The 24,320-nt window shown below is 36.6% G+C and overlaps 1 protein-coding gene across 3 annotated transcripts in view; it reads right to left on the bottom strand.

Moving 5' to 3' along the window:
• Nucleotides 1-24,320, bottom strand: part of LOC145318580 (uncharacterized) — an 80,876-nt gene that overhangs the window by 22,714 nt on the left and 33,842 nt on the right. For 2 of the 3 annotated variants that reach the window (XM_080159952.1, XM_080159953.1), the window contains exons 6-23: nucleotides 23,529-24,263; nucleotides 22,239-22,375; nucleotides 21,818-21,909; nucleotides 21,603-21,650; nucleotides 20,868-21,041; nucleotides 20,338-20,500; nucleotides 17,639-17,759; nucleotides 15,671-15,822; nucleotides 14,668-14,767; nucleotides 12,598-12,662; nucleotides 9,481-9,609; nucleotides 8,964-9,038; nucleotides 8,050-8,189; nucleotides 7,760-7,854; nucleotides 7,317-7,376; nucleotides 6,743-6,843; nucleotides 5,915-6,204; nucleotides 5,658-5,753 (exon numbers count right to left, since the gene is read on the bottom strand). In XM_080159952.1, coding sequence (XP_080016078.1) covers nucleotides 5,658-5,753; nucleotides 5,915-6,204; nucleotides 6,743-6,843; nucleotides 7,317-7,376; nucleotides 7,760-7,854; nucleotides 8,050-8,189; nucleotides 8,964-9,038; nucleotides 9,481-9,609; nucleotides 12,598-12,662; nucleotides 14,668-14,767; nucleotides 15,671-15,822; nucleotides 17,639-17,759; nucleotides 20,338-20,500; nucleotides 20,868-21,041; nucleotides 21,603-21,650; nucleotides 21,818-21,909; nucleotides 22,239-22,375; nucleotides 23,529-24,263 — 2,773 coding nt within the window. The remainder of the gene's footprint in view (nucleotides 1-5,657; nucleotides 5,754-5,914; nucleotides 6,205-6,742; nucleotides 6,844-7,316; nucleotides 7,377-7,759; nucleotides 7,855-8,049; nucleotides 8,190-8,963; nucleotides 9,039-9,480; nucleotides 9,610-12,597; nucleotides 12,663-14,667; nucleotides 14,768-15,670; nucleotides 15,823-17,638; nucleotides 17,760-20,337; nucleotides 20,501-20,867; nucleotides 21,042-21,602; nucleotides 21,651-21,817; nucleotides 21,910-22,238; nucleotides 22,376-23,528; nucleotides 24,264-24,320) is intronic. The other variant, XM_080159954.1, reaches the window with a different exon arrangement.

Raw genomic sequence — 24,320 nt, 5'->3', positions numbered from 1 at the left:
ATAGCTACCCTCTGCCCAGGATCCAGCAGTTGGTAGAACGAGCTGGAGGACACCGCGTCTACAGTGCCCTAGACGCGGTGGCCGCGTACTACACCATCCGTGTGTCTGAGGACAGCCGGCCCTGCACCGCCTTCACCACCCCCAGGGGCTTGTATCAATGGAAAAGGATGCCCTTTGGCCTGGCTACGGCACCGTCTGTCTATTCCAGATTTATTGCAGGGGTCCTAAATCCACTAGGCACAGCCAACCTCCAGTCATACCTTGACGACGTCCTGACCTTCCACCAGGATACCTGGGCCCACCTGGCTAGGCTCCGGGAGGTCTTGGAAGCCCACCGCAGGGGAGGAATCCGCCTCAAGCCAGCTAAGACCAAGCTGTTCCGAGCCAAGGTGGATTATCTGGGACACACCCTCAGCCGTGAGGGGATAGCCATGCAAGAGGATTATATTGACCGTATCCTGGACTGGCCGGCCCCCAGCACCCCCAAGGATTTGCTGGCGCTTCTGGGGTTCTTTGGATACTACCGCCTGTTCATCCCAGAGTATGCCGACCTCACCTACGAGATGAATCGGCAGAAGACGGCCAAGACCCTAGCCTGGACGCCTGAGATGGAAGCCCAGCTGCTACAGCTCAAGGACAAGTTCCGTCAAGCCCCCATCCGAGCGCCGCCCAGGTTTGACTTGCCAGCGGTATTCCAGCTCACCACCGACTTCAGCAGCCGCGCCATCTCTGCCATTCTGAGTCAATGCCAGGATGGCAAGGAGAGGCTGATTGCCGCCGTGGGGCGCAAGACAACCGACCCCGAGACTCGCTACCCGTCCTGGAAGGGAGAGATGGCCGCCATTATGTATGGAATCCGGAAATTTCACGGCATCTTGTCCTACCGCAGCTTCCAGATCAACACTGATTCCTCAGCCTTGCTGCAGATGAAGTCGCTGAACACATCCACAGGGATGGTGGCCCGCTGGCAGGAGGAGCTAGCGGCCCTAGATTTCACTGTCTGCCACCGTCCTGGCACCCAGAACACCAACGCCGACGCCCTCAGCCGCCGGGAGGACGCCAACATGCCGACAGCTACCGCCGAAGAATTAGCAGAGCAGGCTGAGTATATCCACAACCTCTGCCAGCTAGGGGAGTCCGCAGCTAGCCGGCCCCCTGCCGCACGACTGGACCCAGCTAGAGTATTAGAAGCCCAGACACAGGACCCTCTCCTGCTCCGTGTCCGCCAGTGGGTGGCTGATGGCAGAGCCCCAACTAAGGCTGAGCTGCGCGGCAAGGAACGAGACGAGCAGCAGTACGCCAGCCGCTTCCCAGCCCTGGGACTGGACGAGCATGGCTGCCTCACCACCACTGACCAGACCCTGACAGGGGAAAGAACAAGATACCTGCTGCCTTCGGCCCTCCAGCAGGACGCGTTCTTTTTAGCCCATGGGACCCCCATGGCCGGGCACTTTGGAATGGACGCTACTATCGCCCGCGTCGCCATGCACTTCTGGTGGCCCAACCTGTCCCGTGACGTCCGCCTGATGGTTCAGACTTGTCCTGAGTGTGTCCAGAAGGTTACCAAGGAAAGGTTGAAGCAAGGGATACACGTGCCCTCCCGCCAGGGGTATCCACAGCAAGTCCTGTTTATTGACCTGGTGGGGCCACTGCCAGAGACCCCAGCCGGGAACCGCTATATCCTCACCTGTCAAGACGGGTTCAGCCGGTTTGTCAGCCTCTACGCCATCCCCAACAAGCGCACCCTCACGGTGGCTGAAGCCCTGCTGCACCGCCACCTGGCCACGTTCGGATGCCCCCTGAAGATCCACTCCGACAATGGGATGGAGTTCACCGGCCAGGTATTCCAGGAGCTGGCCTCCAAGCTTGAGATTGGCCTGACACATCCACCACCCTACAACCCGCAGTCCAACCGAGTGGAAAGGTTCCATCGGACGCTCAATACAGGCATGCGTCTGTTCTTAGACAGAGACAACAACAACTGGGAGCCACACTTGCCTGCCATTGCCTTCGCCTACAACACCAAGGCCTGCAGATCCACCGGCGTGACCCCGTTCCTGGCCTACTTTGGGAGAGAGGCCAAACTTCCGGTGGACATGGTGCTCCGGCTGCCAGACACAGAATATGCCTCGGTTCCAGCCAACGTCCAAGCTCTCCTGCAACGCTACCATGCAGTGTATGACGCCATCCAGCAGAAAGAGGAGGGAGCCATCCGGAGGAGCGCGGCAGCCTACGAAGGCACGGCCAAGTACGAGGTTGGAGACTTGGTCTGGTACCTGGCCCCCCGCCTGGTGCCAGGGAAGGCAGCCAAGATTACCAAGAGATGGACTGGCTCCTGGAAGGTAGTGAGGCAAGCTACAGAAGTCCATTATGTCATCAAACCTGCCTCTCCAATCGCCAGGATCTCGGAAGTTACCGCGCATGTAGGCCGACTGCGCAAATACACTGGAGATGTGACTGCCCACCAGATTCCAACAGACATTCAAGGCGACCTGGACGGCGACGAGGATGCCACCGAGCTGCCGGTCGGAGCTGCGGCGCCCCCAGCAAGTGACCCAGGACAGTTCCCAGTGTACCAGCCGACCGCAGCCGCCCCACAGCCTAGCGGCCAGGACCGTGACCCAGTAGAAGAGAACCTGCAGGAGCAACCCAACGAACCACCGCCGCCGCCGCCAGCTCCAGAGCCACCCAGAGATGCCATCTGGAATCCTGATACGGACATGGAGAACCTGCCGGCCAGCAGCGAGCCTGTAGGAGGAGAAGCGGCCACTGCAATGGAAGAGGCAGCCCCAGAGGACGAAGCTGAAGCCATGTGCCCCCTGTTGATGACAGCCATCCCCATCCGGGTAGGAGCTAGGAGGCCAAGCAACCTGGATCAAGCAGGCGCCCCCATGGAATTTTATGCGCCTTCCTCCATCGTCATTCCCCCCTTGGGAACCACCAGAGTTAGCCTAGGCCTCCGTGTCCAGCTACCCGCTGAGGCAGAGCTCGTCCTGCAGACGAGGCAAAATTTCCAGCGGCGGGGCTTGGCCGTCGCCAACCCACGCCTGGAAGCCAACCAGGAGTTGACAATGCTGATATCCAACCACAGCCAGACAGAGCAACGAGTGTCCCGTGGAGCCTGTGTAGCCCGAGCTGTCCTCCACCGAGCTGTGCCCCAGGAAGAGCCTGTCCTGCGCAGACATAGGTTGTCGTATCCCCAGGTTCAAGGCCTGGTGGCTCGAGAGCCCCGCAACCCTTGAAGGGGAGGTTGTGGTAATACGACAACCAGACGGACAGGCAGTTTACAGAATTGCTACGCTGTGACTTATCATAACAAACCCTCTGCACTAATCTTATTATATCACCATTTATCTCATGACCGATGTTGACCCCGCTATCCAGCGGTCAAACTGGCCTGCCTAAATGTGGGGAGGGACTCAAACACGCAGCTATCACGCGCCCCTCACGCGATTATACAACCGGGAGGCGCTGCCTCCCCTTTTACCACAGCTGCCCCCACAGCCTGTCTACCGCCGGGAGCTAAGCCCTAGCGTCCCACACCCCCTTCAAACCTAACCATTGTTATAATCTGTTGTATATATATAGTAAACATTCATTGTAAATATTATTCAGTTAAATATATAATTTCTGTATGACTAAATCCTGCTAGTTTGTTTTGGTAGAATAATTCAAGGCTAAGGCTCGTTGAACTCGAACTCGCAACCCTGTGAGCTGAAACGTTCGGCTTACCACAGAAAGTTGGCTCACCCCGATTTGGTGCACCATTGAAATGATTTAAAGATCCAGCTCAGGTAACTATCTGGATCTGGATCTGGACCTTTTTCATCTGCTAGCAAATTGCTTTCTGCTTTTTGTAGCAACTTGGCTGTGTTAATATTTCCGACGCTATTACCTGATTTTCAAAGACCCAAGTGAAATGTCAGTACAGGGTCCTCGGGATGATAACATACAGGTATTTAACCCTTTCCCCCTCTATTGTTTTACTTTAATGTTGGAAAGGATTGTAGGTAAAAATATATCTCATTATTAATCCCAAATATTTCATGATGATTGTGGTTAATGTGTCACAAAATACTAGAACGTCTAAGCTTTTTATTAGGAAGGTACAAAATGATTTTGTAGGTTTGATTTTTTTTTGTTGGGGGGGGGGGGGGAGGTTACCTCTACCCACTCTCCAATCAATTATCTTAGTCCAGCATGAAATATCTAGAGAAGATTTTTCATTTTTTAAACAATATAACATATATTATAATCATTGAGATAACAAAACCAAATTAAATAATATTAGGTAGGTAATCAAAGTTTTGATCAGTATATTCCTGCAATTTACGCATAACATAGATATGCCATCATTTCCGCAATTTATCAACTCATCAAAAATCCAAATTATTACAACAGCACAAACTGGCCCTAGGCCCCTAACCCTCAGGCTTATTCTCATCATTGATCAGTAATAAGCTTTCGCTCTTTTTGCAAATTAAAAAAAAATGATTGCGGAAGTGGTGACCAACGATATTACTTATTTATATCTGACAAGGTTATATTAAGTCAAGAATAGTTATTTCTTTCATCGTATTATAAACGGCTTTCCGCGGATATAGAATGTACAATTATAATATTAAAACTAGTTTTTTTAGCCCCGAGATGCCAGAAAACTGGATATAATACGATGCTAGACATAGTTTTTTCGTATGGATGAGAACCGGTTCCCATCCACCGGATTCGAATGAAAACGAGAAACACCTTTACATAGAACTTAATTATTTATTTTATTCATTATTACAATCTCTAACCCAAGACATTGGTTGACTAAAGAGAGAGAGAGAGAGAGAGAGAGAGAGAGAGAGAGAGAGAGAGAAAGAGAGAGAGAGAGAGAGAGGGGACAATGGGTTGTTAATTACACTAGTCCTCAAACTTTTACAATAACTTAATCGTTGGGGACTTTTACTGAATTTTGATTGGTTGGTTAATTAAATTGAGTGTTCAAACATTTCATTTACTAATTTTAATCGACGGAAGAGGTAATTTTGTGTGTTATCATTGGGAATGTATATCAATTTATCAGCAGTGGCGCGCACAACGATTGACCAAATGGAGTGTGAAATAAGATATATAAATTTTCCGGAATTTTAATGTTAGGGGGAGATTTGAAATCTGCATCAAATTTTAAGTTTTTTTTTTATAAAATTCGCTTTTTGTATAATTCTTTATCTAAAAGCGGAAATGCATTTTAAGTTGATTAATTTTGACTAATAGGATAGGTGGATTTTAAACCAACTGCGCTCTAATTGGTTGAATGATGTACGCCATCCAATCAGAGCGTACATTTTTTAAATCCACCAATCACAGATGCCAAAATTAATCAACTTAAATTGCATTTCCGCTTTTAGATAAAGAATTCTAGAAAAAACGAATTTTATAAAAAAAAATCCTCAAAATTTGATGCAGATTTCAAATCTCCCCCTAACTTTAAAATTCCGGAAAACTTATATATCTTAGTGTGAAACCAATAGGTAGTGAAAAAAAGAGGAAAATAGCATTTCCCATTTCGATTATAAGATGGTTGTTTGTGTTGATACCTCTATCACTCACAACTGGTCTATAGGATGAATATATGTAAAGCCTAAAATCTCAAATCTCAAAGAGGCACCTACCTAACTGGTTTTTCTTGGTCCGAAGTAACAGAAAGAGTATTTTCCCTCAAGATTCTTGCAACTATGCTTGACTCTGTACCAACTTTTGTCTCATCACTAGACAAAACAATCGACTTTTATTGTTTTTTATTGTTCACTTTTTTATATTACTAACTCCTTGTTGCAATTAAATTATAATTAAAACCTAATAAAAATAGCATCAACCCCCCCCCCCCTTCCCTTACTATACAATAAAGCAGTATATAAATATTAAATACCTTTGAGATTCAATATTTGAGGAATCTTCTTTTTCAACATTAACTTTGTTCTCAAGAGTTTGTTTATCATCATTAGATGTAGCTTTGTCCTTAGTGGCATCACTAACTATTTCATTATCAATATTGGTGGATTTTTCGTCAGTTACTGGAACATTTTTTGTTGATTCACTAACATTAAGCTCTTCATTTTTACTAATATCATCAGTTTTTGAGAGGACTGGAATGTCTTGTTTTTTATCGTTATGATCTTTAGGGCCAGTTTCTTGTAATGATTCTGTTGTTTCTTTAATCTAGATAAAATGTATTCTTAGATGAGTAGCATTTTATAAGTATCCGCTTCATTCACTGACTGTCGCATAGAATAGGTATATGCTATTAGAGATTAGAATCATAGAAGTTAAAGTATATCAGTTTATATGTTAGATGAAAATTCAAACATATTCACAATTTTTTTATATTTTGAAATTTTTCCATGAGGAAAGGGGCAACAAAAATTAAATTCCTATCTAAGTAAATATAGTATAAGTATATAGTATTCATTCTGTGTTAAACCATACAGATAATATTAACATCTACGTATATATGACCGTTTTCGGTCTTGTTTACTTATAAACAAGGACGAATTTAACCAAACATAGAAGAACATTTTGATTAAAATAAGATCCCTTTAAGGAAAGTTCATATTTCAATGATAAAAGTTGCATTTATTGTTTACAAACGCCTCTAATAGTAATGCATTTTTTATAATGAATATAAAAAAAATCTTTCCCCTCCAAAGGGAAATTTGACTGAAAGAAGCAATTTTTGTTAATAAATGTGGAAACTAACCTTTGGACTCTCCCCATCCTTGTCTGAGCTTTGCGAAGAAGATTTATTTTTCTTTTCAACACTGGCATATATGGGCTCTTTTTCTCCACGGGTTAAAGATTCTGAAAAGATATAAAAAAGGGAATTGTTTTTTTTTATATATAGATAATATATTATTTCCTATACCTGTTAATATCATTAAAAGAATTTTCACAGTAGTTTTTAATTGGCTATTTTAGGTTAGGTAAATGTTAAAGATTACCCCGCAGGGGCTAGAAAAAGAATAAAACCTACTGTGAAAATACGACGAAACCTACTACTTCGTTTTTCCATGATATAATTTTTTTCTAATACCAGTATTACTGTTTGCAGTTTTTCTATTTATTTCATTTCCTTTTCAAATTCACGTGAGAAAAAATCTTAAAATTTTAATCTAAGATTCATTTATTAGAACTTAAGATAACTCCCCCTTCCTCCACCAAGCATATTTCAAAGATTAAATCATCCACCAATTACCTATCTCTCTGTATTTTGTAATTGCTAAAAATTTTACTTTTTGTTACTTAAGATCTAGAGAATTGCTGTTAAGATTTACCTGGGGCTTGGCGATACTTTTTAGACTTTCTGCTACTTCTTCCCCTCTCTATCTTACATTCTAAAATATTAAACATTAAACTCTGGGTTTTAAAAAGGGTATCATTGAATTGAACATTCGCCGGCTGAAAGCTGTTGATTTGGCGATTTTCCTCAATTTGCCTTGTTGTGCATTAGTATACTTCCCATATTTTGAATTAAATTGAATTGAATTAATGAGATTAGTTTTTGTTTGTTCATTTAGGATCAGGACCCGCAGGGTTTAGTCATAGTAAACAAAAACCCTACCTAACTTTCAATTTATTTTAAAAATAAGGGTGAGGTTTCAATGCTTGATAGGTACTTTGTGGGAAAGCACGACAGATTCTATTTCGAGTTATCAAAAATGATTCGCAATTTTAAGAATTTTTATCTGTCAGCCGGCAGCTAATCCCTGTAGAATACCTTTAGGAGGAGGAGTAGAATCACTGACAGGAAGTTCAGATGTTGATTCTAAACATTTTTCTATTTCTTCTTTGCCAGTTGTTTTTTCTCCTTCTATTTATAGATATTTCAGATAAAAGAGACAGCTATATTAAAGAATAATGCAGAAATAAAAAAAACATGCTTTTAGATTCTTCTTTTTCAAAATTTTACTACAAGTCAACAAATATTTGATTATTTAATGAATTTTTTTATATAACAAGTAACTTCTGACAATATAGACGCAAGGTTTGCTAAATATCTAAATTCCTTTTGCAAGTGAAGATGATGACAAGAGAGAGGATGTTCTTCCTGCTATTAGTTTAGTTGATGATCCCACGGCTAATGGTTGAGATGGTGATCTTGTTGTTAATTCATCTGCTGAATAATCAGAAGAGGATTGGGTTCCAACCTAGGATAGAAAGATAGACAAACAAGTTTACACTTGCATAGAACTTAAAATAAAGTAAAAGAACCAAAATGTTTGATGTTGGGGTTTAGGTAATCAATTGAGAATTTGAAATAATTTTGATACTGCAAAAAATAGTATTCAGTCGGTTCTTGACTTTGAGTCAGCCTACGGCACCCTTGATGTCTTTTTAAGATTTATGTTGAAATGGTAACTCCTAGTAAGATCCCATGCAATGTCCAAAAATGCATAAACTGTGACCAATTTTAAATATATCTTACCTATTTTTAATTCTGTCACCTTGAAGGCCGCCCACTGTACATAGGTCAATATTTTCTGCATTATTATACTATTTACCTGGTTTAATATTTTCTGGACTATGCTGCTCTTGTCATGAGGTCTTTGTCTGCCTTATTCTACTATTTACCTAGTTTAATATTTTCTGGACTATGCTGCTCTTGTCATGAGGTCTTTGTCTGCATTATTCTACTATTTACCTGGTTTAATATTTTCTGGACTATGCTGCTCTTGTCATGAGGTCTTTGTCTGCCTTATTCTACTATTTACCTGGTTTAATATTTTCTGGACTATGCTGCTCTTGTCATGAGGTCTTTGTTTGCCTTATTCTACTATTTACCTAGTTTAATATTTTCTGGACTATGCTGCTCTTGTCATGAGGTCTTTGTCTGCATTATTCTACTATTTACCTGGTTTAATATTTTCTGGACTATGCTGCTCTTGTCATGAGGTCTTTGTCTGCATTATTCTACTATTTACCTGGTTTAATATTTTCTGGACTATGCTACTCTTGTCATGAGGTCTTTGTCTGCCACTTCTACTTCTTCGAGTTCCCTAATTTATTTTATACATTTAATAAATCCGTTAAGAGTGATTGCAGTACTTAATTATGTGGTAGAGCCCTAAACCTATAAATTTTCTTAGGCTAGCCTTAGAAGTTTTCTAAGATTTACATGTTCCTTCATTGGCGAAAAAAACTTTATTTCATGGGCTAGACTAGGAAAGTTTATAGGATTTAGCCTAATGTATTTAGTAATTTTTTTTCAGAGAGGGAGAGAACATTGGGCTTTTTTATTACATTACATTATTACATTTTGGGGACTTTCGTTATCTTTGATTGGTAGATTAGTAAATTTGAGTGTCCAAACGTTCCAACCCCTAATGTCAATCTACAGAAGGGGTAATTTTTTTTGTGTATCATCATTGGGGATATACGTCAATTCATCGCCCATAAATTATGTTTCTGCTCTGTTCTATTGAAAGAATCAAACACTACCTGTTTCTTACGTACTGCAAAATACTGAAGTCCTTGAAGCTGAAGCTTATCTATGACACCCTCCACACTGTCACTGTCCAATAATATCTGGGTTACAATGTTCACCTTTCTTTGCATGGTCTCGTTCCTGTCACCCATTAGGATTAATAATACATTCTGTTTTAAACTTATTTATAGCGAGACTTTTCTATATAATTAGGTTAAGTTCATACTTCCATCCATATGAAACGGATAGCTCTTACTGTTAATTTATACATATTAGAATTGTCTTATTGCTTTCAAGTTTTGTTAGATGAGTCCTGTAACATTAAGGTGTAGCAATATCGTAACGAGAAAGTTGGTACGACCATTTAAAACAGGCTAGTTTCAACTTTTTGGACAACAATTTTGGTATGATTATTCGATGAAATTTGGAACAATGACTCATAGGACAGCTGTTTAAAGCGAAGCTTTTCTAAAATCATCTCATAGAATGTTGTCATCCTTGTTATTATGAAATTTAAAATATTAAACCAAGTTTTTTGCCCTGTGTCTAAAATAAGAAAAGAAAGGTTACAAACAAAAATCAAAATACACATTAGATGTTTTTTTTGTGTTCTATTTTTTCATAAAGCTCTATCTCCTATCTTCTTTAACAATTTTTGCACCTAGCTTCGTGATGACGTTGTCGCATCGTATTATAAACAGCTTTACGCGGATATAAAACTGGATTTAAGCTTATGATTGTACATTTTTATATTCGTAGAATACTGGATATAATACAATACGATGCATGTTTTTTCAGTGTGGCTGAGAACCGGTTCTCATCCACTTGAAAATAATTGAAGCAATAATGGAAATATCATTCCAATATTCCTATTGCATTTCTTATATAATTGTTTACACAGTTCATTTTTCCAATCAATTGTGTTTCTCTATTCCAAAGAATTTAATCTAGATAATGACAAAATCAGAAACATGGACGAATTTCAGAATTAAATTGGGACAAACCGACTATCAAACTTTTTTAACAGCAATTTTTGTATAATATAATTTTCCTACTCCCTGAAATTTGGAATAGTTATTTTTCGCATCGTATTATAAACAGCTTTCCGCGGATATAAAATGTACAATTATAAGATTAAAACTAGTTTTTTATCCCTGAGGTGCCGAAGGCACCGGCTAAAAAAACTGGTTTTAATTTTATGATTGTACATTTTTATATTCGTAGAAAGCTGGATATAATACGATGCTATACATAGGTTTTTCGTATGGATGAGAACCGGTTCCTATCCACCGGATTCGAATGAATACGAGATTATAATTGCTATAATAACAAGGTATGAAACAACTAACCATATGACAAACAGACAGAAAAAGGAATGGAAAGTCAGGGCTACAGCTTAAATTAAAAAAAACAGCCATTAATAACAATAGCCAACAGATAAAAACAACACACAAATAGATGATTAAAAAAGATATAAAATATGGAACCAGCTTTTAGTACCCATAAAAAAATGACGTCATATAATACAAATGGCCAATGATTGGCCAGAAACTATTTTGAAATTGAATAATTACAATGTGTACTGGCCTTTCATTGGTCAATTTTTTATAGGCCTTATAAGCTGCTTCAAAAATATGACACAATAAAAACTGTCCCGAATTTGTATTAATTTTGAGGAACACGACTCCAGTTACGTCGTGTTTTTCTTTCCCGAAAAAGGGAAGGGGGAAAGAAAAAAAAGTGAAGGGGGAAGAAAAAAGAGATGGGAGAAAAGGGGGTTTTCCCCATCTCTTTTGAAGAGATTTTCTTCCCCCCTTCCCTTTTTCGGGAAAGAAAAATATGACGTCACTGGAGTCGTGTTCCTCAAAATTAATACAAATTCGGGACAGTTTTTATTGTGTCAAAAATATGATACAATGAGAGACAGACAAACAGACCTAGTGTAAAACAGATAAAACAAAAATGAAATCATACAAACATTCAACTTTATCTATGAAGGCCTCTACATAACTAAACTGACAACCTATTATATAAATTAAAAGTTTTCTTTGTCTGTATATTAAGATCTCGCGATTAAGAGTTTTCCTTTATAGAGGAGCTTTAACTCAGGGAGTAAGGGAGGGGACAATGGATCGTATATTAAATTTTTAGGAGTCTCAGACTTTGGGTACTGGCAGGTTCTGACTGATTTTGGGTACTAGCGCATCATGCCGCTAACTCACTGAGTTAGTTTTTAATATAGCAGACAGAAAAATTTGTTATGAGATGGCTTGTTTTAACAATTTTTTTTCTCCAAAAAATATCATTTCATAGATTTATTGTGATAAACAATCAAAGAACCCTTAAATTAAATTCTTGTATTTAGTGGCATTTTGAAATATAGGAATATGGGGTGAATGAGTTTCAAAAGATTTTTCTAGTAATTAATTACAGAATGGTTACGTCAGTCTGATATACTGGTAATCTAATTTCCAAATTAATGCTTTTTTTTCTTATAACTTTGTTCTTATTTTATAGTTTCCTAGATTTGATTTTCTTCAAATTTTCTGGATGAATCTGGATTTCATGGCCTTTCAGCGAAAACTCTTAAATTGAATTAATTGCCCATTGTCCGCTCCCCTACTCCCTGGCTTTACCTAAGCTATTTTTTAATTTCTTTCAAATTTAATGAAATATATATAATATTGGTTTCAGGCTATTTTACTGCTCTACCTCACCTAGATACTAGGGGTACAGTCGCTATTTACAAACTGTGAAAGCTACATGTATTCTTCAACCAAAAAGTTGTTTAAAGTTATACGCAAGAACAAAACTTTATTAACGTCATCATAATAATCACCTTTCATAAATAATAAACGTTGGATTACGCATAATAGTTGGTCATTTTTTTAGGGGGACAAAGCGTCTCAAAAAATCAGCAATGTGACGTCAAAAAAATGAAAATTATCCTTCTCTTTTTTAAGGGTTTTCTTTCCCACTTCTCCTCTCATCTCCCTCATTTTTATGACGTCACATAGCTGATTTTTGAGACACTTTGTCCCCCTACTATTTTTTACTATGATTGAAAGGGTCTTAAAATTATAGCTTAACTTCTTTAACTGCATTAGCAATGATTGATAATCTTAATTCCTTGCATATGTTGGATCATTTTGAAGAGTATCTATGTTTTCATTTATAATTTCTATCAGTGTTGAATCTAAAATACAAAGAGTATGTATGTTTCATTTATTATTTCTATCAGTATTGAATCTAAAATGCAAAGGTATGTTTGTTTTCATTTATAATTTCTATCAGTGTTGAATCTAAAATACAAAGAGTATGTATGTTTCATTTATTATTTCTATCAGTATTGAATCTAAAATACAAAGAGTATGTATGTTTCATTTATTATTTCTATCAGTATTGAATCTAAAATGCAAAGGTATGTTTGTTTTCATTTATTATTTCTATCAGTATTGAATCTAAAATACAAAGAGTATGTATGTTTCATTTATTATTTCTATCAGTATTGAATCTAAAATACAAAGGTATGTTTGTTTTTATTTATTATTTCTATCAGTATTGAATCTAAAATACAAAGAGTATGTGTGTTTCATTTATTATTTTAGCAGTATTAAATCTAAATTACATAGAGTATCTATTTTTGCATTTATCATTTCCATCAGTATTGATTAAATCAAAATACAAAGATTATATATTTTTTCATTTATTATTTTACCAGTATTAAATTTAAATTACATAAACGTGGTCATACGTATAATAATTGAATTTGAAATATACATACATACATACATACATAGTGTATCTATTTTTCATTTATCATTTCTATCAGTATTAAATATAAATACAAAGAGTATATATTTTTTCATTAATTATTTTAACAGTATTAAATCTAAATTACATAGTGTATTTATTTTTTTATTTATCATTTCTATCAGTATAAAATCAGTATGCATGTTTTCATTTATTATTTCTATGAGTGTTGCACAACGTAAATGGAAGAGTGTTTTTAAATTTTATGTCATATTTTAAATAGAAAATAGTCAAACCTCTAAATCTACAGGTGGACTACCCATAACTCCCCTATAGACGTCCAAGGGGGGGGGGGGTAATGGGGAGATTACCCCCCCCAAACGATTTTGGGGGTGCCGTAGTCACCCCCAAAATTTTTTTCATTTTACCCCCCCATTTAAAATTTACCCCTACCCTGGGGGTGCCGTAGGCACCACCAACCATTTAGGAGGGGGTATTTACCCCTCCCAAACAATTTTGGGGGGGTAAATCCCCCCCCCAAAATAAAAAATCTCTAATAAAAAAAAATTTTGCGCGCTTCGCGCGCATTTTTAATACTATATATTTAATAAAATTTAAATTACCCCCCCCCAAAAATTTTACCCTGGGGGTAAATTTTGGGGGGGGTAAACTAAATTTACCCCTGCCAACAGATTTCAGGGGGGGTAATTACCCCCCCCAAGAAAATTTTACCCCCGGGGTAAAAATTTTGGGAAGGGTAAAAAAAAATTGCGGCGCGCTTTGCGCGCAATTTTACCCCCCCCAAAAACGAATTACCCCCACCTTCAAAAATTTTTACCCCCCCCAAAATAAAAAGCTTTGACGCCCCTGAACTCCCCCATCCCTTTATTTGTTAATTTCATTTTTTTTTGTTTATTTATGTAAGTTAGATTGGGGGGTGTACAGGAATTTAAACCGATTAGATTTACCAGCATATTTAAGGCATAGCCTTAAAACTGCTTTAGGGGTTGGAAAAAAAGTCCCCTGCTAAAGTTAACAAATACTTGAATCTATATATGTAACTTATTTATATAAAATTTCTTTTTTATTTAAAACTTGACTTCATATGGCTTTTCCAAAATTTTTCTTATCAAAACATTCATGATTAAATAATTTTTTTTCTCAAAAATGTAGTTAAAATCAGAAAAGAGGTGTAATTACATTATTGTAATTTTTGTCTGCATGTTGTTATTGAAAAATTGGGTATAGTCCCTTTCGTGACAACGCCTCTAAAGGGGCGCTTTGTCGTATTTTTACAGTAGATTTTCTCCTATTCCTAGCCCCTGCGTGAAAATCATCTAACCTAACATAACCTAAAATAAGCCATCAAAAGCTACTGAGAAAATACGATTAAACGCCCCTTAAGATGTGTTGCCACGAAAGGGACTATACCCGAAAATTTTGCTTACCTGTATAAGTATAAGTACTTGCATGTCTGATAAAATCATCAATGTCATTGATTTTCTCCGCTATCCCCTCCATGTTAATATCACGAAGGTTTCTTATCACCTGTGAATTAATTTATTATTATATCTCTTAACAAATCAATCAATCAAAGAAATCTAATATTAATTAATACATTATTGTAAATCTTGAATCAACTGTTCAATAAATTGATTTAGTAATAAATCATGCAATCAAAAGACAATAAATGGGTTTATCTTATTCTATTTTCATTCATCAATATATTTATTAATTAATCTTTCACTAACTCAATTATATCAGTACATATTTCATTAAAAAAACAATTCACATAGATCATTTTTTAAAAGTATCCGGATATATGCCCCTAGAGGTCTCTAGGGGCGTAACCGCTATTAATTTTATAGATCATCATTCGGAGGTTCTAATTAAGGAATCAATCTAGACTTTAATAAACCATTTTGAGAATGAATCTGATGCAGACAGTATCTATCTATACTCCATACCTGAATCTGATGCAGACAGTATCTATCTATCTATACTCCATACCTGAATCTGATGCAGACAGTATCTATCTATATTCCATACCTGAATCTGATGCAGACAGTATCTATCTATCTATACTCCATACCTGAATCTGATGCAGACAGTATCTATCTATATTCCATACCTGAATCTGATGCAGACAGTATCTATCTATACTCCATACCTGAATCTGATGCAGACAGTATCTATCTATATTCCATACCTGAATCTGATGCAGACAGTATCTATCTATCTATACTCCATACCTGAATCTGATGCAGACAGTATCTATCTATATTCCATACCTGAATCTGATGCAGACAGTATCTATCTATTTATACTCCATACCTGAATCTGATGCAGACAGTATCTATCTATATTCCATACCTGAATCTGATGCAGACAGTATCTATCTATATTCCATACCTGAATCTGATGCAGACAGTATCTATCTATATTCCATACCTGAATCATATCCGAGGAGACAGAGAGAATCCTGAGAACATTTTTGACAACATTCTGCATGCGGAAGTTGGTGCTGAAGTTGTCACTGTTCAGGATCAGCTGAATATTGGCATTGATGTTGTCAAGTAGCTTCTCATACTTTTCTCTTTCTCCTACACAAAAAAAATTACGTGAAGAAAAGGAAGATTTTACGTTTTGAACTAATTTGATTCAGTGGAATGCACAGGGTTTTGCTAAAAAAATTTAAAAAGTTAAAAAAACTGAGACACACAGAAAACTGTCCCGAATTTGTATTAATTTTGAGGAACAAGACTCCAGTTACGTCATATTTTTCTTTCCCGAAAAAGGGAAGGGAGAAAGAAAAAAAGGGGAGGGGGGAAGAAAAAAGAGATGGGAGAAAAGGGGGTTTTCCCCATCTCTTTTGAAGAGATTTTCTTCCCCCCTTCCCTTTTTCGGGAAAGAAAAATATGACGTCACTGGAGTCTTGTTCCTCAAAATTAATACAAATTCGGGACAGTTTTCTGTGTGTCAAAAATTGATATCTCCATTAAACCAAAATAGAGGGTCGTGTGATCTTTAGGGAGGGGGGGGGGGTGGGGGGTGGTGTATCAGAGACTACAAAAGGGTGTGTAACTTTATGGTCAGGAATGTAGTATTTCTCAATTTTATGTAAATTTCTGAAATATGTCTTTTGGTTTGTGGAATATGCACCAAAAATGAGATACACTGACTGAATTCTTAAACAACTCCCAAAATCAGAATTTCATATGCGTTTAGGTTATGACTATTGTATAAAAATGCACCTATCAGCCTAAAAAAAACCTTAACCAACATCCAACTGATGAGGTTAAAACAAAAAAAGGTTGAATAGTTGTTGAAAGTAAAAGAATGCTTTCAGCTGATCCGTACATTTAAAATCAGTCACCTCTGTGATTTTCTTGCACTACCTTTCATAGTGAAGCGTTGGAAAGTGTCATGTGTGACGTCATAAAAATAAGTCTAAATATTCTAAATATCTTGTTTTAGGGGTATCCTTTCTCACTTCTTTTCTTATTTCTTCTTTTTAGACGTATTTTTGTGACATCACACACGACACTTTCCAGTGATTCTTTAATAGTTTGATTTTGCCAAGTAAAACAAGGATGACAACATCCATAAGTAGCGAAGCACAAAAAATCATGGATGGGAATACGTACAAGTAGATTTAAAGTGTATTTATTAAAATCAAGAATAGATATATTGGAGAAAATAAACACATGCTTTGTATAATGATGACGGTCAAAGTAAATTACATAAAAGATGCTCATAACAATGGGAAAAATTATTTTCATATTGATATTCCAAAAAGTTTTAAAATTGGACCAAAGATATGGGGAAATATGTAAAACATTTATAAATAGCCAAAAACCTGCTAAAAGGCAGTCTGAACGCCATGGTTGTTTTCTTAAAACGAGAAGAAATTAAATTTTTATATCCTTAACTTAAAAAACTTGGAAAAACGGACTATATACATCAGAGGTATGGAAAAATTTGAAAATAGCCAAAAACCTGCAAAAAGGCAGTCTGACTGCCATGGTTTTTTTTAAACGACAGGAAATTTAATTTTGATATCTATAACTGAAAAAATTTTGGAAATCGGACCATAAACACCAAAGATATGGATAAAAACGTGAAAATACAAAAATAGCCTAAAACCTGCTAAAAAGAGGTCCGACCGTCATTGATGTTTTATAGTAATTTGTACTCCTTAATAATGGGAATGTTGTTAAAAATTTCAGCCTTTTATCTTTTATAGGAGCCGAACAAATCACGTTTCCCCCAAACTAAGACATACGGACAGACGGATATTTTAAATTATAGAGTAGCTTCGCTACTAATAACAGGGAATCATAGACTGTTCCTGACATATTGACATACAAACTTTAATTCTAGAAGTGTTCCATTTTAATTTATGACTAATGTCTATACCTGAAACTTTAGCGCCCACACTGCTTGTATCACTGCTGACAGAGGTTCTGTTACTGCCTGTTTCACCCACCCGGCGAGGTGCCTCTGTTTCACCCACCCGGCGAGCCTGTGCCTCGGGCTCCTACACAGTAAACAATTTATGGAGTTTTTTTTTGACAAATAAACAAACTTTGTGGGAGAAGGCTGCAATCATTGGCGAAAGGATAACTTTATGTTTAAGTCATAACTGAATAAAAAATGATGAAAATTCAACCATCCTGGTGACAAAAAGGTCATAAAAAACGAAAACTTTTAGTTTTTGGGGGGCTTAGTGCTGCATATTCATCACAAACCTGTTTTGATTTTCTCAATTCTAGTTTAGCTTATTCATGAGGGCATCTTAAGATTTTCTCAATTCTAGTTTAGCTTATTTATGAGGGCATCTTAAGATTTTCTCAATTCTAGTTTAGCTTATTCATGAGGGCATCTTAAGATTTTACTGAATTTAATATTTTTGTAAATAAATAAGTGAATTTTTGTCTATATATAAATGAAATATAGATAGATATATTTTGCATTAAAAAATAAATATATTTAGATTTCATTTTAAGTCAAAGTCTTTTATTTCTTGACATATTTTTAAACATCTTTTTTAAAGTGTCGGAAAAAATTGTAGTGTGTGACTAATATGTTGTATATTTTTATCTGTCACTTCAAGACTCAAAAATAACATATTTATCAAAAACTGCATTTTAAAATAAGTTGAAAAATAGCTACATAATTCGCTTAAATTTATTTCCCTCTCTCACAGATTTTAAGAGATAAGTCAATGGACGATCAATTAATGTTAATAAACAAAATTGAAAAATATTGATCAAAAAGTTTGGACACTGCTAGTTTGAAATATTCAATTAAGAATTAATAAAAGTACCATAGACGTCCAAGCTTTTTTTAAGGGGGGGGGGGGGTAAAATGGCGCGCGAAGCGCGCTGCAAATTTTTTTACCCCCCCCAAAATTTTTACCCCGGGGGTAAAATTTGCTTGGGGGGGTGGTAATTACCCCCCCTGAAATCTGTTGGCAGGGGTAAATTTAAAATCTCCCCTCCCAAAATTTACCCCCAAAATTAAAAAATGCGCGCGAAGCGCGCAAAATTTTTTTTTATCAAAGATTTTTATATTGGGGGGGGGGGGTATTTACCCCCAAAATTTGTTTGGGGGGGGGGGGTAAATACCCTACGGCACCCCCAGGGTAGGGGTAAATTTTAAATGGCGGGGGTAAAATGAAATTTTTTTTTGAAATAATCGTTTGGGGGGGTAATCGCCCCATTACCCCCCCCCTTGGACGTCTATGAAAAGTACCCCAAGTAGATAAAACTTTTGTGTAATTAACTATGTCTAGTATCCCCTGCCTACTTGCTATGTCTAGTATCCCCTGCCTACTTGCTATGTCTAGTATCCCCTGCCTACTTGCTATGTCTAGTATCACCTGCCTACTTGCTATGTCTAGTATCCCCTGCCTACTTGCTATGTCTAGTATCCCCTGCCTACTTGCTATGTCTAGTATCACCTGCCTACTTGCTATGTCTAGTATCCCCTGCCTACTTGCTATGTCTAGTATCCCCTGCCTACTTGCTATGTCTAGTATCCCCTGCCTACTTGCTATGTCTAGTATCCCCTGCCTACTTGCTATGTCTAGTATCCCCTGCCTACTTGCTATGTCTAGTATCACCTGCCTACTTGCTATGTCTAGTATCCCCTGCCTACTTGCTATGTCTAGTATCCCCTACCTACTTGCTATGTCTAGTATCCCCTGCCTACTTGCTATGTCTAGTATCCCCTGCCTACTTGCTATGTCTAGTATCCCTTGCCTACTTGCTATGTCTAGTATCCCCTGCCTACTTGCTATGTCTAGTATCCCCTACCTACTTGCTATGTCTAGTATCCCCTGCCTACTTGCTATGTCTAGTATCCCCTGCCTACTTGCTATGTATAGTATCCCTGCCTACTTGCTATGTCTAGTATCCCCTGCCTACTTGATATGTCTAGTATCCCCTGCCTACTTGCTATGTCTAGTATCCCTTGCCTACTTGCTATGTCTAGTATCCCCTGCCTACTTGCTATGTCTAGTATCCCCTACCTACTTGCTATGTCTAGTATCCCCTGCCTACTTGCTATGTCTAGTATCCCCTGCCTACTTGCTATGTATAGTATCCCCTGCCTACTTGCTATGTATAGTATCCCCTGCCTACTTGCTATGTATAGTATCCCCTGCCTACTTGCTATGTCTAGTATCCCCTGCCTACTTGCTATGTCTAGTATCCCCTGCCTACTTGCTATGTATAGTATCCCCTGCCTACTTGCTATGTCTAGTATCCCCTGCCTACTTGCTATGTCTAGTATCCCCTGCCTACTTGCTATGTCTAGTATCCCTTGCCTACTTGCTATGTCTAGTATCCCCTGCCTACTTGCTATGTCTAGTATCCCCTACCTACTTGCTATGTCTAGTATCCCCTGCCTACTTGCTATGTCTAGTATCCCCTGCCAACTTGCTATGTCTAGTATCCCCTGCCTACTTGCTATGTATAGTATCCCCTGCCTACTTGCTATGTATAGTATCCCCTGCCTACTTGCTATGTATAGTATCCCCTGCCTACTTGCTATGTCTAGTATCCCCTGCCTACTTGCTATGTGCATAATATGTTAAATGTATGAACACTCACCTGATGTAAACATTCGCTAACAGGCGTTGAAGTTGTAGCGGACTCATCTTTTTGGCTGACCGCCAACACTTTTTCGCTGTCACTTTCTGGCGCTATTGTTATCTGGCTGCTATTATCAGCTGCAGCGGTTGTGACAGCTGCCTCTTGTTGCAATTTATTTTCTTATTATAGGTTTGTCAAAACATTAAAATAAAAACAGAATTATAAAACAAAAGCTTTTTGAAATGATAAGATAAATTTAAGCTAAGATTTGCATTTAATGAAAGGGTTTGCAATTGTATTTAGCTAATTCAGAATGAATAAAAAAAGAAAGCAGCCTTATCCATAGAAGGCTAGACAAAATCACTTATGTAGTAGCCCTTTTCAACCTCCAAAAAGCTGATTTCAACCCCTAGCAATATAAAGCAAATTTTTAAAACCAGCTTAAGTTTAAGTTTAGCTAAAATTGTAAAAGCATCTAACTCATCTCCATGCTAATAAAGAATGATAAAAAATTTCGTTGGCAAAATATTTGACATAACTCCTTTCCTGATTGAGGTCCTAAATCTTCCTTGTTACCAGACATTCTCTTCTCTAGACTGTCAAAATCAGCTGACATTCTTTTCTCCAAGCTCTCAATATCAGCTGACATTCTTTTACTCTCCAAATCGGATGATAATCTTTTGCTTTCCATTGAGGCCTGGCGCATCCTCTGCTTGGATCTGATTTGGGAGTTCAATTAGATAGATATTTTATTTTGCCACTAGATATAAATATAATAGGGAAGAATCATATGTTACTTATCCAATGAAAGTAGTTTAACTAAGCATATAAGATGTTTAACTTAAGCTTGCTTATAAGGTAGGTCTCAAACATAATTCACACCTAGGAAGAAACCTAACAGAGAGTTTCTTTATTACAATGTTTTCTTATTCATTTGCTTTAACAAATTTTTAGACTTTTATTGATTTTGATTGGCTGGTTCAGTAAGTTGAGTGTCAAAACGTTCCAACCACTAATTGTAATCCACAGAATGGGAAAGCAGAAAGTGTCATGCGTGACGTCATAAAAATACGTCAATTATCCATCTCTTTTTAAAGTTTTCCTTTCCTACTCTCATCCTTTCTTTTTAGAATTACTTTTATGACGTCCCTACAGAATCTGTTAATTTGAGGATGTACATTAATGTTTTATCTGTTTAGATACCAGGTAGTTTTTCCACCTACTGAATTACCCTTACCTCCCACAAAATGGGCTAATACTGATAATATTAGAACTCATTCCTGCGACGAACAGCTGGTGTAATTATCTCCACACATTCAGATCCTTGAGCACTAAAAATATAAACAATTTAACATTAACAAAAAACTAATAAACAATAAATTATTTCTTTAAGTTACTAATATACCTAGATTATCTAAAATTGCATTATTTAACAAACAGAAATACTGCAACGTTTAAATCATAGTGTAGATAACCAAAATTAAAAAAAAAACAATACCTGAAAATTCTAACAATTTTGACTCCAACGTTTCTCAGGGCAATGGAATGAAGGTTTAGGTCTTTTAACTTTTGGAATATATCATATTTATCCTGTACAAATGACTTTAAGTACCTAAAAACATGTTTGCTCTACAAATTGCATACATAGAATCAGATAAAATAAATTTGTAAAATTATCCTGCAATATTTTAATGCTTTATGAAAAAACTAGTGGCTTCGTCCCTACTCTCTAGAAGTAATGGGTAGTCCATTAGTAGAAGTAGTAATATTATAGAAAGTTTTGTATAGCTTTTCTTTCACTGCTTTTATGTAGCCACAGTCAAGATAAATGTCGCAAACGTCTTATTTTTATTAGTTAGATATCTTTATAAAAGAGATACTGCAATAATATAATGATTTTGTAAAAAAAGTCATTGTGCCTGATCTTTAGCAGCAACAATACTTTCTACCAATTTCACATTGTTTTTGATGATTTTGCTGCAGGCATACTCTTGACTTTGTCTAATGTTGGTCAGATTTGCTGAGATATTTTCTAATATCTGGTCTTTCGATAAATCTAAAATTTAAAGAAGGTGTATCAACTTTTTTTTTATAGCTAGCCGGTTCTTTTAGTAAGTAGTAGATGTAAAATTTTTCATAGAATTCAGATATGCAATCGGTTTTTTTGTACACCTCTTATTTTTTAAGTAATTTAAGTTTAAAAAAAAAGATTAAGTCGATTTTAAGGTACTAAACGCAACAAAAAAAGGAAGAAAATGTCCATTATGTACAAAAATAGTAAGATCTTTAATTTGACACCTTACTTTTTGAATTTTGTCAGGTAATTATTGAAAAAATTGATTTTTTTAAACCCACGAGAATAAAAACTTTGAACTTAATTTTATCATTTCACAGGTAAAAAAATATGGGTTCATATATACCTTTAGAATCAGAAAAATATTACGAATCCATTGTAGGCAAAATTGGAAAAAAGTAAAAAAATAAAAAAAAAACAAATGGCCAATTATATTTTTTGTTCAGGCAACACTTAAGTCTTCCCTTTTTTACCCCCTCTTTACCCCCTTCCCATTTTTATACTCAATTCAAGAATTAAGACGTTGCCTGTATAATATAATATGATATTTTCATATAATTCCTTTTATTGTAGTTTATATACTATATTGTAAACTTTTTTTTCAATTTTGCTTACAATGGATTTGTAATATTTTTCTGATTCTAAAGGTATATATGAACCCATATTTTTTTACCTGTGAAATGATAAAATTAAGTTCAAAGTTTTTATTCTCGTGGGTTTAAAAAAATCGATTTTTTCAATAATTACCTGACAGAATTGAAAAAGTAAGGTGTCAAATTAAAGATCTTACTATTTTTGTTCATAATGGCCATTTTCTTTCTTTTTTTTGTAGCATTTTAGTACCTTAAAATCGACTTAATTTTTTTTTTAAAACTTAAATTACTTAAAAAATAAGAGGTCTACAAAAAAACCGATTGCATATCTGAATTCTATGAAAAATTTTACATCTACTACTTACTAAAAGAACCGGCTAGCAATAAAAAAAAAGTTGATACACCTTCTTTTGAAATCATTTTTAAAGGAATTTTAAATTAATAAGAAATGTAATTAACCATCATTATATTTTAAATGTAATTTCTCTGATCCATATTCTTTTCAGTAGTTCTTTTTCCAAATGAGTTATGAATTTACTTACCTAAGCATTTTTCATCCATCCCATCAAAGAAGAGATAGCCTAGTTCTTTTTCTTCTAACTTTCTAACTAGATATCCAAGTTCTTTTTTATTCAATTTTGCTTTCAGAATCTCACTATCTACATTTTTAGATAACTCTGTGCTTAGCAGTTTCATTGTTTGAGCATGTAAGTTGGAAAATTTGGGATGAGAGGCAATAAACTGAAGATTTCTTTTAAAGTTTTCAATGGTTTCATTTGCTTGTTGAATTTCAGCTGGGGATTTAGATTTTGATAATCTTGAAAAGAAGTCCAGACCATGTCTAGATTGGTCTTCTTTATTTTCAGTTTTAGCAATTTCTTCTTTAACAGTTTCCTTAACATTATCACTTGAAATTTTAATCTCATGAATGTTCTTTTCTTCAACAGCCTCATCTTTAGTTAAGTTTCCAGTAACTTCAATTTTAGTTTCACAAATAGACTTCTCCTCTGTTTTTGCTTCTGGTATATTTGCTTCTTCAATAGTCTTCTCAGGATTTTGTAATTTTCCATCAACTTTATTTTCACCAAGAGTAGCATTAGTGTTGCTTTCAATTATGATATTTTCATTTGTGACACTTTCAATGGGATTTTCTACAACTTCTTTGATTTTTTCTCCTTGAAGTTTTTCTGTCATCAAATTAATTTCTTTAAGGTCATTTTCACCTTCCCTATTTGATTTATTCAAGTTCTGTTCATCCTCTACAGACTTTTCAAATTCTACAAAAAATCAAACATGAATATTTACTAAAAAGGTTGTTCAAATATTTTTTCCCT

Source organism: Acartia tonsa, chromosome 5 (genome assembly GCF_053477335.1).
Source record: "Acartia tonsa isolate MP-2025a chromosome 5, ASM5347733v1, whole genome shotgun sequence".
In the NCBI taxonomy this organism is placed as follows: domain Eukaryota; kingdom Metazoa; phylum Arthropoda; class Copepoda; order Calanoida; family Acartiidae; genus Acartia; species Acartia tonsa.
This window is presented reverse-complemented; position numbering and strand designations above follow the sequence as displayed.